Below are 14,063 nucleotides of genomic sequence, written 5' to 3'. Positions count from 1 at the left end.
TTAGTGTGATTTCATTTGAGTGGGTTAAAGGGAAGAGGTGTAACCAAGACAGTGAATCACAGAAGAACAAACCAGCTTCCTTTTGCTATTCCCAGAGGTTGATGTTAGTCAAATTAGAAACTCCTTATTGGATGTGCAGCTAAAGCAAGGAGGCTCAGGTAGATGAGAGCTTGCTTTGTTCCTGCATTCCATTTCCTAGAAACATTTGAAGGTTGAGATTAATGATTGGACATTATACTGAAAAAGGAAGAGATGTTTTAGCTGAATTGCAGAGCCCCTGAAGAGTATAGAAGGGCAGTTACCATGCAAAGTTCATGTTCTTCCCAGGTAATATCCATTTCTGAAAAAGACTGATCTGAATGCAATAGGGCTGTGTTAAACTTTCCTTTTATCTCTCTTTCTAGGTTTCAAGGAGGGAGAATTTAATTGGACTTCCTATTTGAAGAATTGCAAAGCTCAAGCAGCTCCAAAAAGCCTTTTTAAGACCCTCAGCACTGTAAGTGGTGATCTTGAGTACAAGATGTTTCAAATAGGACCAATGCTGAGTGAATTTTGGCCAGGTTATTTAGGTGTTTTTAATATGCTTATGTCAGAGGTACAACCATGGTACAGTCAGATGGAAGCTATTTCCTGCTGTGATTTATTTTTAAGATGGGGAACTAGTACAATTCTTCTTCCTTTCCCCAGTCACTGGCTATCCAGAGAGAGAGAATTTGTATTTCCCTTCCTCCCTAATACTGGAGGAAAAGATTTACTCCACCATTTATGAAATATATTACAGCAGTCTGTTTTGCTGTGTCCCTGCAGTCAAGGTATTTGTGTCACTTTCCTCTAATTTAATAATTTCCAAAATAATTTCTGGTTTCCAGCAACATACTCATGTGCACCATGGGATTCATTATGAGGCAATGGATCTTGAGTATTTTCCATCCTTCACCCACTGCTGTTTGCTTTGGTTGTTAGCCTCCCTCCCTGTACCACTCACTGCCATGATGTGTCACTCAGCTGACACAAAGTCCCCACTGGTGGATTTGAGGCTGTGCATGGACTGACCAGTAGGATCAGGGCTGAACTGTGGAGCTCTGCTCAGCTTCCCAGAGTCACCTCTTTTCCTTGAAGGACTTTCTAACTCTTCCATGAATAAGCATGAGCATTGCAGGTCCAGTCTTACCCTCTGACTGAGCCTCTGTGTCTCTGTTGTTGTGTACCTGGAGACTCAAGCTCCAGCAGCTCTTTTCTAAGAAATAGTAACAATCCTTGCCAGAACACAGGGAAATTTTTCTTCCTTTTTCTTCGCCATGAGAGGAGTAGGATCATGGAAAAGGTTGTGTTTGGGAGGTTGTTGATGCCCCATCCCTGAAAGCATTGAAGGCCAGGTTGGATGGAGCCTGGTGCAACCTGATCTAGTGGGAGGTGTCCCTGCCCATGCAGGGAGGTTGGAACTGGATGAGCTTTAAGGTCCCTTCCAACCCAAACCATTCTGTGATTCTGTGAAATCTTGTCTGTAGTCCTTTTGCTGGTAAACTATGGTTTGGTTTGAGCTTTTGGGGTTAGAACCAGCATCAAATGGGTCCATAAGGAGAATTTAAATCATGGAATCCTAGAATGGGCTGGGTTGGAAGGGACCTCAGAGATCCTCAGGTCCAACCCTTGATCCACTCCTGCTGCAGTTCCCAGCCCATGGCACTCAGTGCCACATCCAGGCTCTTTGGAAAGATCTCCAGACATGGAGAATCCACTACTTCCCTGGGCAGCCCATTCCAATGCCTGATCACCCTCTCCAGAAAGAAATTCTTTCTCATCTCCAACCTAAACCTCCCCTGGCACAACTTGAGACCCTGCCCTCTTGTCTTGCTGAGAGTTGCCTGGGAAAAGAGCCCAATCCCCCCCTGGCTCCAACCTCCTTTCAGGGAGTTGGAGAGAGTGATGAGGTCTCCCCTGAGCCTCCTCTTCTCCAGCCTCAACACCCCCATCTCCCTCAGCCCTTCCTCACAGGAATTCTGCTGGATCCCTTCACAGCCTCCTTGCTCTTCTCTGGACCTGCTCCAGCACCTCAATCTCCTTCCTGAGCTGAGGGGCCCAGAACTGGACACAGGACTCAAGCTGTGGCCTCACCAGGGCTGAGTACAGGGGCAGAATCCCTTCCCTGGACCTGCTGGCCACGCTGTTCCTGAGCCAGCCAGGATGCCATTGGCCTTCTTGGCTACCTGGGCACACTGCTGGCTCCTGTTCAGCTTCCTGGCAATCCAAATAGCCTGACCTAGAATGTGGCTGATTCCCTTTTCCTGATGTTCTGTTCCTCAGCCTCTCACACCCTCTGGCTTTCGACTGGGGATGAAACTAGAGGCAGTGGACAAGAAGAATCCCTCACTGATGTGTGTTGCAACCATCACAGACATGGTGGACAACCGCCTGCTGATCCATTTTGATAACTGGGATGAGAGTTATGACTACTGGTAAGGAGATTCTCTTCCTACTATACATCTGCAAGTACACTGTGGTTTCTTTTGCTCTTCCACTAAGGGTGATTAGTGAGTATTTTAAATGTCATCACTGACTTTGGGATCTCAACTCAGTTTTCAAGTATGTGAGTAAAGACTTTGGGTTTCTACAACATGCTGATTGTCCAGGAGTTTCTCCTGTTGTTAATTTCTCCTCAGTGGCTCAGTGTGAAAAAGTTGAGGGTGGCTTGAACAGCCTGTGGGACATCTGAGGTCAGAAGGGATTGAGGTAATGCAGCTGACTGAGCTGGGTCAGCTCAGGAAATGCTCAGGTTATCTGTTCCTCTGCAGAGCTAAAGAGTTACTCCACCTGGAGTAAGTAATATCCTCTCCTCCAGGGTTACTAGTGGCTGTTGGCATCTCTCTGAAACCTTACTTTTGGAAGCAGGCAGGACTGAAAGCAGTACAAATCTTTTCCATTTGCAGGGTTTGGCTAGAGCCCTTTAAGAATAAAAATTGTTGCCAACATTTCAGCTCTAAAGTCCTGACCTGCACTGCAGTTGTTCTGCATCCTGAGAATCTTCAGCCCCTGCCCTCATGCTGGGGTCAGGTGGAGTAATAGTCAGGGAAACGTTTTCCCTCTTGTGTTTTCCAACCTACACGATGGAGTAACTTTCTTTGAATTTGTCTGTGGAAGCAACACAAGGCACAGGCTCAACACTGATTTTGTGTGTTCTCTCCCCCCAGCTCCTTTTGTTTGTGTTTGGGTTTTTTTTCAGAATAGACACTGTTTGATGGCAGGTTGGTCTTTTCTTTTTCTTTGCCATAAATACCTCGTGCACCAGTGTTTCCATTTGCAAGACCTTAGATCTTGTTCCTTTACCATTTTAGCCTGGGATGCTTTGTTTTCCTGCCACGTTTTGTTTGGAATTTGAAATGTTTCATGGGCAACACAAGCAGATGAAGCTTCAAAGTAGAGCTGCAAACACAAAGGGTTTTTCCTAGATCTAAAAGACTGCTTTGGTCCCTTCCTCAGAGCAGATGTGACAAAAGGGACTGTCTCAAATTGGCTCATTGCCTTCTGCAGGGACTCAGGAGATGTAAATGTGCAATAAAAGTGGGAACCAGGCAAACACCCCCTAGGTTTCAGCTGGAATTAATGGAGAATGTGCAGTTCTTGGCAAAGACCTTAAAAGTAATGTTCCCTTCCTCCACAGCAGTGGTGTTTCAGTTGGGCATGAGGGGTTGTTTTTTATTTCTTTGCTTCCTTTGCATTTTAGCTTGAATGCTCTGTGTCCAGGCTGAACTGTGGTTGGTGTGGACCACGTGGAAGGGTGTTTTTTGTCATTTTATTGAAGCACCAGACATTCTCCTTTATATTTCCCTATATTTGTGGGCAGCTTGAATGCCTCAAAAACTTGAGGTTAGAAATCCCAACGCTTGTCTTTTACACCATGATCACACCCACTGAAAGCATCTGCTAACCCAGCACAGGCCTGTGAGGCAGCATTTGAAATCCTGCTTTTCTTTTTGCTTTCAAACTGACTGGAGCCAATTTTCCCTCTTTGATTCAGGTGTGAAGCAAGCAGCCCATATATTCGTCCTGTTGGCTACTGCCAAGAAACTGGAACCCCACTGACAACACCACCTGGTATGTCAAAAGTGAGACATTTCCTGACTCAGTCAAAAAAACTGTGAGCTCTCTTTTCCTCAGAACAACATATTTGCAAGTTCCAGGTTCCATTCAGTACTCTTTTCTCTACTGACTGACCAACATCCAGACTTTCTGCAGTTATGTTTTGTTTCATGGTCCTTTTAAAAAAAGGGGATGGGGTTTGGTAATTTGTAATTAAATTGGTTTTCAGAGGGAAACAACTTCGAAGTATTTGCAGCATTTCCTTTAAGTTTAGCTAGAAGAAAGAGGAATTAAGTAGTGCTGGGTTAATGGTTAGACTTGATTTTTAAGGTCTTTTCCAACCAGAATGATTCTGTGAATCAGTGTCATGATTTCATAGATGATGAAGTGGGATTTCTGGAAATGAAGGAATAACTGAGGCCACATCTCTTCCTGCTGCACTGGAATTCAGTAAATGAAGAGAATGTTGGCAGATGAAAAAGGACAGAACTCACAGGAAGATCGATGTTGTTTTCAGGCCCTGGAAGGCCTCATTCACCTTAAAAACAACAAAAAATAAAAAAATCATGTCTGCTCTTTGCTGGATCGACAGCCCTGGAGCAAGAATTTCTGTAATTACTGTGTGTCAAGCTCAGTGGAGTGGGTGACACTACCAGATCCCTCTGCATGGAGGAATGAGCCTCTGTGCCTCTGCTGCAGATGCAAAAGGGGTTGTAAATTCTGTGCAGCAACACCACATCTGTTCCTGCTTCTGGACTGTGCAGCTCCCCTCCTCACACCATCCCTGCTTGTGCCCCCAGCAGAATCTCCAGACAGTTCTGATTTCTCTGCTGGGAGATTTATGTGCAGCAATTTGCAGACTTGCCCCCTGCCCAAAGGAAACAATGCTGAGGCTAAAATGTACTGTAATAGGAAAGGGGAAAAAGGTGGAGTAGTTTCTTAAATGTAGCAGTTTCTTAAACAGGAGAGACATCTGGTTGTTGATAGAGCAGCACAGCCAGGTGGGCAATGAAGCCTTTATCTCCAGCCTGAGAGATTTCACAGCTAGGAGTAGCAGGAGACAAGAAGTTTTTACAACCTTGCAGGCACTCACACATAGAATAGTTAATAAAACAGAAAATTAATATAGCAGTGCCATTGCACATCACAGAATCCTCTTATTAGCTCTTAATTGGCAGGTTTTTTTCTGGAGAAGCAGTGTTGATTAAGCTGTACAGAAATGAACTCTTTGGGGGTTTCAGGTCAGGGTTAAAGCCCTGTGTGGAAGCTTAGGGAAACATTTTGTGCTGCTGCCTTTGCTCTGAGTGCTGTGTATGAATTAACAGACCACTTCCCAGCACCAGCACTTGTGAAGTGCTAAATTAACATAATAGCCATGTGTTACAAAGCTATTTTTCTGTTGTTTGTAGCAATAAATGTGGGTTTTTCTTTCTTTAATCTTAATTGTGTGTTTTTTTCAGGATACAAGGATTCCAAAGCCTTCTCATGGGGGAAATACTTGGAAGAAACTAATTCCCAGGCAGCACCAGCAAGAGCTTTCAAACTGGTTGGTGAATCCCTTTGATTGTCCTAAATCAGGAGGGTAGGGGACACTGCTGACATTTGCCTGGTGCTTTTTTTAATGGTGGTTCACCATGTCAGTGCCAGGAGGGTAAAACTGGTTTTTGGTTGTTATTTTTTTTTGCTTTAAGACAATCTCTCGTTGCTGCTAAAGCCAAACACACAGCAAACTACAAGATTTATTGGGTTTTTTACTGCCATGAAAAACTATCTTAGGCAAGGATTTTTAACTAGACACCTTCAGCTGCTCCATTAGCAATTTAAGGGAAGAGCCTTCAGGCCACACAGATAATTGGAGCTGTCAGAGGAATGTGTGAAGGGCCTCAAGAAAGGGCATGTTGAGGAGAAAGAGCTGATTTGCTCCTCAAGATGTGTGGGCATGTGTTTGGGGGGATAAGAAGTGTACAGTTCCTCCCTCAGGTGTCTCCTCTGCATGAAGTTTTAAAAACTCTGAAATATTTTTACCTTGCAGTTGTGCAAATCCTTCATCCCCTGGTTGGTGAGGCTGGAACTGAAGTGGAATGAGAAGTTCCTGTCAATGTTCTAATATAGATCCTGGGGCTTCTAGGGAGGAGCCAGCTGTGCCCTCCACAGAAACAAGTGTACTGAGAGATGATGGAGCATCTCTGCCAGACTCCTAGATGGAGTAAGATCATCCTGCAGACTAAATCTGCAGATGGTTCCCTCAACCTTGGGAGCACAAGCTTTTGATTCTTACATTGGAGTTCAGAACATTTATCTGGAAGCTGACTGAGCAGAAACAAGCCAAAAGCCTTTAAAACAGCTACATAAAAACTGCCTCACACTTGAAAGTTGATTTTTTTTCCTCCATTTTCCTCCTTCTTCTGCACTGCTGCCTCACCTTGCTAAACTTTGCAGTGTGTTCAAAATCTTTTCTACACCACTGTGACTGTTGTCTTGGTTCCTTTTGATGAAGTTAGCCTTGCAGGCAAATACCTGCTGCCCTCCTGTATAATTTGTTGGTAAGCTCTTTGGGAAAAGCAATCAGGGAGGCCTCAGATAAGGGAGGTAGAAATCCAACCAGACACATTGGATAACTGCTGGATTTCAGCAGGGATCCATCCAAGTGTTGTAGGTCACAAGGTGGATGACAGGGAATGGGAAGAGGCTGATTTGGCCTCTTCAGAGAACTGGAAGGTCACAACCAGAATTATAGAATCAGAATCATAGAATTGGCTGGGTTGGAAAGGACCTCAGAGATCATCAAGTCCAACCCTTGATCCACTCCTGCTGCAGTTCCCAGCCCATGGCACTCAGTGCCACATCCAGGCTCTTTGGAAAGATCTCCAGACACGGAGAATCCACTACTTCCCTGGGCAGCCCATTCCAATGCCTGATCACCCTCTCCAGAAAGAAATTCTTTCTCATCTCCAACCTAAACCTCCCCTGGCACAACTTGAGACCCTGCCCTCTTGTCTTGCTGAGAGTTGCCTGGGAAAAGAGCCCAACCCCCTCCTGGCTCCAACCTCCTTTCAGGGAGTTGTAGAGAGTGATGAGGTCTCCCCTGAGCCTCCTCTTCTCCAGCCTCAACACCCCCAGCTCCCTCAGCCCTTCCTCACAGGATCTCTGCTGGATCCCTTCACCAGCCCAGTTGCCTCCTTTGGACCTGCTCCAGCACCTCAATCTCCTTCTGAGCTGAGGGGCCCAGAACTGGACACAGGACTCAAGCTGTGGCCTTACCAGCACTGAGCACAGTTGAATGCCAAAACATCCCTTGGACTGAGGTTTCCCAGAGCTGGGCAGGCAGCACCTTTGATCATGGGAACATCTGAAGCTCCTCAGAGTCAAGGTGCAGGACAGCAAATGAGACTTCTCAGCTGGACACGTTTGTCCCCAGTGTGGGCTCAGCTCATTTCTGACCTCATCAAATCCCAACAGTGCTGGAAAATGGAAACCTTCAGAAACAAGAGGGAAAGAATGCAGCAGTTGGTCTTCTGCACAGCAGAGGAACAATAGAAGTAGCTTTATGGGGACAAATACTTTGGATCAATAAACAACTCTTCATTTACAAAAAGAAGTAATGAGGCATGACTTCAAACTCCCAGTCTGAGGTCCTCAGTAATCTGTCACTGCAGCATTCTTTCCACAGAGTTTTAGAGTATAAAATGTGTTGAGAAATGTCACACAAAGAGAGCAGAGCCTTGCTCAGAACAGGGAGCCTTCTCAGCACTCAGATCTCCCTGTTCTGGACTCTTCCAAAATGAAGTGTCATTCCAAGGGGGAATGCAACTGGCTTGTCTGCCTCTTCTCCTGGCTTACATACATCTCTGCAGCCATTGTTTTGCTCCTTCAGGCATCTGGCTTTCAGAGAATAGAAGAGCCAATTCTGGCTCTCATGAAACTCCAGAATACAAATCAGCATCCAAGACTGTTTCAAAAATGAGACAGAAAAAAAAAAAAAGGCATTTGATATATCAAGAGTTAATAGAACTCTTTCAAGATCAAACCTCCTTATTTTTCTGGCTTGGTTGATCTGAAGTGCAAATACATGGCACAGGTATTGATTTTTTTTTTTTATTAGTATTATTAGTATTATTCCAGCTAGCAATTACAGGAAATCAGTACATAAATATATGGGTTGAGAGCCAAAAGAGACATTTCTCACTGAATTAGTTTTTAACAGTTTTATCTTGCATAGCCTGGAGACATTGATCATCAGCACAAATAGCTCATCTTATGTCTGCTTTTCTGCCTTCTTCTCCACCCCAAAATGCAGAAGATAGCCTGCTTGTCAGCATTGCTATTTCAGCCCATTGTCTTAGCCTGTCAATTCAAAAACATTCATAAGCTATTGCCAAAAATGCAGCAACCCTTCAGCAAGACATAAACAGATAGCCCTACACATCTTCTGGACAGGATTTAGTGCTCTAGCACTCAGGATCCTTCCTCAAGGAAGAAGGACAAGGTTGGTTGGTTCAATAAGATGCTCTAAAACTAAAAGCAGTTTATATTTATCTTCCTCCTGGTGTGTCATGTGGCTGAAAGCCTGTGGATAAATGTGAGTCCAGGTGAAGAGGCCAAAGAGAAACTTGAAGCTTGGAGTCTGTAATCCCCTTAGCTCAGGAGTGGACTCACCCCCAGCTACTGGAGGGAAGGGTGATTATAATCATCTTTTCATTATCCTGATCTTCTTCAAAGACATGACTCATCATCTCTTGCTAAAATCCTGACCTTTGTGTGCAGAAGAAGGATGTGTTTTGAATGAGTATCCAGTGCTCCATAACCCCCAGCTGAGGAGGTCAGAGAAGGAATTTGCCATGGGTTATTTAAAGATAAATGGAGAAAATTAGGAAACACTGCTTTACTTTGAGGTTTACATCTGTGGCTGCTTGCTAAGGGCACACGTAGGGGCAGAGGACAGACTGGAGTTTTCACAAGGTTGTTTGACTGCTGGGTTTAGAGGGGATGGGAAGCTCAGCAACTACAGGTGGGAAACTCCAGTGCCTGAAGATGCTCCAAGGTCCCAGCCCTGCACTTCTCAGCAGCCACTGATAACAAGCAGATGAAGTTGATGTCATTAGCAGTAGGTGGGAACCTGCTTAATGAAGGTGTCTGCAGTATCCAGATGCCAAGAAGAATGTCCTGGATAGTGTAGGGAAGAGAGGCATCAGGAGGTGATGTCTGTCAGGTGTAAGACAGTGGTGGGATTGCCACTGTCCTTGTCAGACATGAGATCATCTCTGCTGTGTTGGGGAGTTCTGTCAGGCTGCAGACTCTGGGTGTTGTGCTGGTATTTTATGGTAGGGAAGTGCTTCTTGCCCTGCTGTGAAATACTCCCCTGCATGGGGAAAGCTCAGGCTTCCTTTCCAGGAGTTTTGGGCTGCTGATAGACAGCTTCATCCTCAAGGAGATTCTGATTTGAAGCAGTCTGCCATGTGCCACCAGGGGCCAGAGCTCCAAAGGCATTTGAATGGCAGATGAAAACTTGAGGACATTTTATTCAGAGCAGGTGGTGGCCAGCTCTGCACACCCGGAGCTGTTAGCATTCTGCTGACAACCAACCCTCTCTTACAGCGTCCTGCTCACGGATTCCAAGTTAATATGAAGTTAGAGGCTGTGGACAGAAGAAATCCCATCTTGATAAGAGTGGCAACAATTGTTGACAAAGACGACCATCGCATTAAGGTATGACCTTGCTTCAAAGTGCAGAGCCCTTGTAGTGAGGAGAAAAGTTGATTGGCAGCAGAGAAAAAGCATCCATTTGGTATGAGGAGCAGCAAACAAACAGGGTGCAGATGATCAAGCCTGCAGAGCTGCACAACTGGGAAGTGTTTCTGTTTTGTCCTGTTGAAATCCCATACAATTGGCTGGTATTGTTAGCTCCTGTTTTAATGTAACTGTTTTGAAATACCGTTTGACAGCATCATTTCCCATCTCCTAGCAGCTGCTGTGTGAGGGGTTTGAGTGCAGGCAGCACTAAATGTTCTGCTGCTGGGAAGCTACCTGAAAATAGTGTTTTCCTGGCATACTTAAAGGAAAACCCAAAGCAAACTCTGGCACGTGTAGGGAGCAGCTTCATTCTCCAGTACAGATTTGCTACATCAGTGCATTTTAACTCACTCTTTTCAATTGTCAGAACAAATCTGGTGTGCTTTGGCTTCTGAGAGATGAAGTAGCAGCCAGGTAAAGCAGAGGCTGCAGTGGTGGAGGCTCCTCAGGCACAGGTCTCCTTCCCAAAGGGTGGTTTTGTGGGCAGGGGGAAACTTCACTTTCCATCAGCCATTTGATTCTCAGCCTCATCACTGTGATTGCAAACAAAGTCAATATACAGTTCATACATTTACTTGCAACTTTGCAGCACAGACAACCCAGTAGTCTTTAAGCTGCAGTGACCCTTCCTCTCTGTTTACCTGACCTGGATCTCAGCTAGCTATTACTTGTCTCCTCATCCAGCAATTCTAGCCCTTTCACTCCAAAACTCAGCAAAATTGTTGGTGTTTGAGATCTTCAGAAAGCCAAATAATTAAATAAGCAATTGTGTTGTCACAGATTTAATCTGTGAGTGTAGAGTGTGCTGGAGCACCCCATGTCCTTTCTTGCAGACCCTGTGATTTGAACATGTCACTAAAATCTGGTTGTTTTGTAAAGCAGAGGTGCAGGGTTCAGGGAGACAAACATTTACTCTGAGCTCAGAGGACAATTGCACTTGAATCAAAGATGGAATGAATCAGCTCCAAGCTGAGCAAGGTGAAACAAAGGGTCAAATTAAAATAAAAGCTGAGTCATGTCCTGAACTGCATCTCTCACTGAGACTCTTTGCTTCTTTTAGATCCATTTTGATGGCTGGGACCAGAATTATGATTTCTGGGTGGATGCAGACAGCCCTGATGTGCATCCTGTGGGCTGGTGTGCCAAAACTGGACATGCTCTCCAAGTCCCTCTAGGTACAGTACCTGACATTGGAATCTTGAATAATTTGGCTAAGTGCAGCCTGCTCTGCTGAAACAAATCTATTTAACTTTTAAAAATTATTATTTTACCAGGTGCAGGTGATGGAGTGGGAGCAGTGGGCCAAGCCTGTCCTACTCCTGGCTGCCATGGGATTGGTCACGTCAGGGGCCCACGCTATGGAACACATCACACGTATGTATCTGTGTCCTTCTGATAAGGGTTCTGCCTGGAGGAGTCAGAGTGCTGTCCATAACCTCCCAGTCCTTAATCACCAGGCAGCAAGAAGCTCCTGCCCTGCACTGAAATGTCCTGGGCTGTTTATTCCGGAGTTATAACTGCAACTGCAGCTCCCTCTTGTGTCTGAATGAGCCATCTCACCATAAATCCTGTTGAGAGCAGTGAAATCCAACGTAGATCAATTCACTCCAAGTTCTACAATCCAGCATTAATGAAGGATTTTTAAAAAATAAAATAATATACCCCAGTAAAGCATTCAAGGAGGCAGTTAAAGAGGGAGAGAGTGCGAGCAGTTTAGTTAAGCATGAGTGAGAAAAGCTTGCTCAGGTTTTGTGCTCTGCCTTTTGATTTCTTATGTGTTCTTGATCAAACTATTTTAAACAGCAAGAAAACAAGCCCAGGTGGGAGGTCTGAGGATCTAGTAGTATACAGTGTGGTAAGGGTTTGGAGTTTTTCAGAGTGAAAGCTGCAGGACTCCCCTGTTTCATTAAACATTGTTCAGACAGGTGAGTTTCAGAGGAAGAGCTGTCTTGTTCTCTGAGCTGACTACAAACATCATTTTGGTTTCTAATCCTGCCCTGTAGTCCTCTGCTTTCCTGCACCTCAAGTGGGGAATGACATCTCCCTGTGTGTCTTCTGCCTCACTTTTTCTGGGGTTGTGATGGACATGTCTGCCTGAGGCATGACTTAACAACATGCATCACCATCTCTCTTTTTTCTTTTTCTCTTTGACACAGGTTGGTTGGCTGCCCATATTCTGATGTGAACCTTAACAGAGAAAACTTGTTACAGGATCGTCTGAGTGGGGAGAGACCTTCCCCTGGCAATAACATCCAGAAAGCCAAGAGGCTGGAGGCTCCTGCCCCATTTCTCTTGGGAGCAGGAGAGTCTTCTCAGGAGGACTCTCCACAATCCAGGTGAGCTGAACCTTTTTCTTGAGCAAGTACTGAGCCAAACCATTTTACAAGGCTGAAAAACAGAGGAATTAGCAGAGAAGTAGCAGAGCACTGAGTTTCTCTGTCTGTAATATTGACCCATGCCCCAGACACTCTTAACACAGAACAGTGCACTTTTATACCCTCATGTACTTTAATAGGTTTCTTGATTCCTTAATCCTGCTGCACTGGTCACATTCCAACAAAGGAAATTGCATTCTGTCTCCATAAATTTTTTTCCCTGCTGTTTCAATTTAGTATGTATTCATCTCCTTGGTTTCCTGTCCTAAAACTGTCAAGCAAGGTTATTTTGCACTATTAAACTGTAACTGCAACCCACCCCAGACCTGGCTGCATTACACTGGTAATGACTCTGTGTGTACCACTTGGTAAACAAGTTGAGTTCCTCCAGGTATTTTATTTTCTTACATGAAAACCTTGGAATTGAGGATCATTGAAGCAAAGTGTGTATTAGTTCTTGGACTGCAGGAGGTGGTTAAAATATGTCATGGGTCAGACCTGGACATGAAGGCTTTTACTGTTGTCACCTTTACAAATCCAGTCTCACAGGGGCAAACTCCAGCAATAATTTGGTCTTTGGTGTATGTGAAGGCTTATATACATTTTAAATTTAATTTATTTCCTTAGGTTTATAACTCATTCAAAATATATTTGGCTGGGGAAAAAAGGAATACTTCTCTCTCCTCCCTGGCATATAGAGACAAAGTTTTTCCTCCTCCCATCCCAGAAATGCACAGTGTCTCCATTTCCTAGATTTAACAATCAGAATTGATGGCATGTCAATGGCACTGTTACCATGAGGCTCTCTCAGGAGTTTGGGGATTTTCCCAGAATAAATGACATTCCCAAATTGTCATATTTTCTGTTCTTCTAAGCATTTAATTTCCTGATAGGAGGAGGTTTGAGTTCAGTGTGCAAATCCAGTCCCTGGGTGACCATGTAGCTCAGTTTATGCATCAAACCCATTGATGGAGACTCTTTAAATGTTACCCAGAGGTATCCAGAGAAAAGATCTGAAATCTCTTGATTTCACCATAACACATGCTTCAGTGGCTTCCTGGTAGCTGCTGGGATCAGAGCCTCAGTCCACAGGACTGATTTATTTCTCATAATCTCCCTCAATCTGTGCAGAGGAGGAAAAAAAAAAAAAAACATTTTGTACTGTGCCAGTAATGATGGTGAGGGAGAGGAAAGCTGCTACCACTAGGTGGTAGTTGCTGCTCTCACTTGTAAGGAGCAGCCAGTTTTGCTCTCCTGCAGGAATAGGGAACAGGAGATGTTAGTTTAGCTAACTATCATTTCTCTGTCTTTCCAGAAAATCTGCACAGGACAGTGAAAAGTCCTGTCAGAGCAGTGTTCACAGTCTGTCAGAACAGTCTGAAAACAACCAGGAGAGAGAATGGGTAGAAGAGGATTCCTCTGCAGACATCAAAGCCAAAAGGAAGAAGTAAATAAGATTTCTCTGCTCTGGTTCCATGAATTAACAGTTGTGTTTCTTGATGCTGCTGCTACATCTGAAAAAAAAAAACAAACAAAAAAACCCAGATGTAAATCCTAACTTAGAACAGCCCCATTTGATGGGAGAGTTGCAGCACAGGGTTTTAGGATGACATGGTCAATCTCCTCCCTTCCTCCTGCTATTTTGGGCCCTCTTTCCTGCAGTAAACTCACATCTGAGTTCTAGCCATGAATTTAATAGCACAGCTCTTAGCTTGGAGGGAGGGAGCAGTGCTGGTGCTTATTTTAAGAGGAAGAAGTTTTTTGGTTCCTAAAAGTCCCATTAATCTCTGTCCAGAGAAGGAATGATACCAGTTTGTGTAT

General features: G+C 44.5%; 1 protein-coding gene across 1 annotated transcript in view; it reads left to right on the top strand.

The window, feature by feature from the left end:
* The window catches only part of LOC103530805 (lethal(3)malignant brain tumor-like protein 3), a 49,682-nt gene that overhangs the window by 21,630 nt on the left and 13,989 nt on the right, over window positions 1-14,063 (top strand). Inside the window, 9 exon segments of the mRNA XM_030464509.1 lie at window positions 405-496; window positions 2,305-2,456; window positions 4,016-4,092; window positions 5,538-5,623; window positions 9,673-9,783; window positions 10,928-11,042; window positions 11,142-11,241; window positions 12,024-12,203; window positions 13,558-13,689. Coding sequence (XP_030320369.1) covers window positions 405-496; window positions 2,305-2,456; window positions 4,016-4,092; window positions 5,538-5,623; window positions 9,673-9,783; window positions 10,928-11,042; window positions 11,142-11,241; window positions 12,024-12,203; window positions 13,558-13,689 — 1,045 coding nt within the window.

The sequence above is a fragment of the Calypte anna genome, chromosome 23 (genome assembly GCF_003957555.1).
Source record: "Calypte anna isolate BGI_N300 chromosome 23, bCalAnn1_v1.p, whole genome shotgun sequence".
NCBI classification, from domain to species: Eukaryota; Metazoa; Chordata; class Aves; order Apodiformes; family Trochilidae; genus Calypte; species Calypte anna.
Note: the sequence above shows the minus strand (reverse complement) of the source record. Positions and strands in the feature narration are given on the sequence as shown.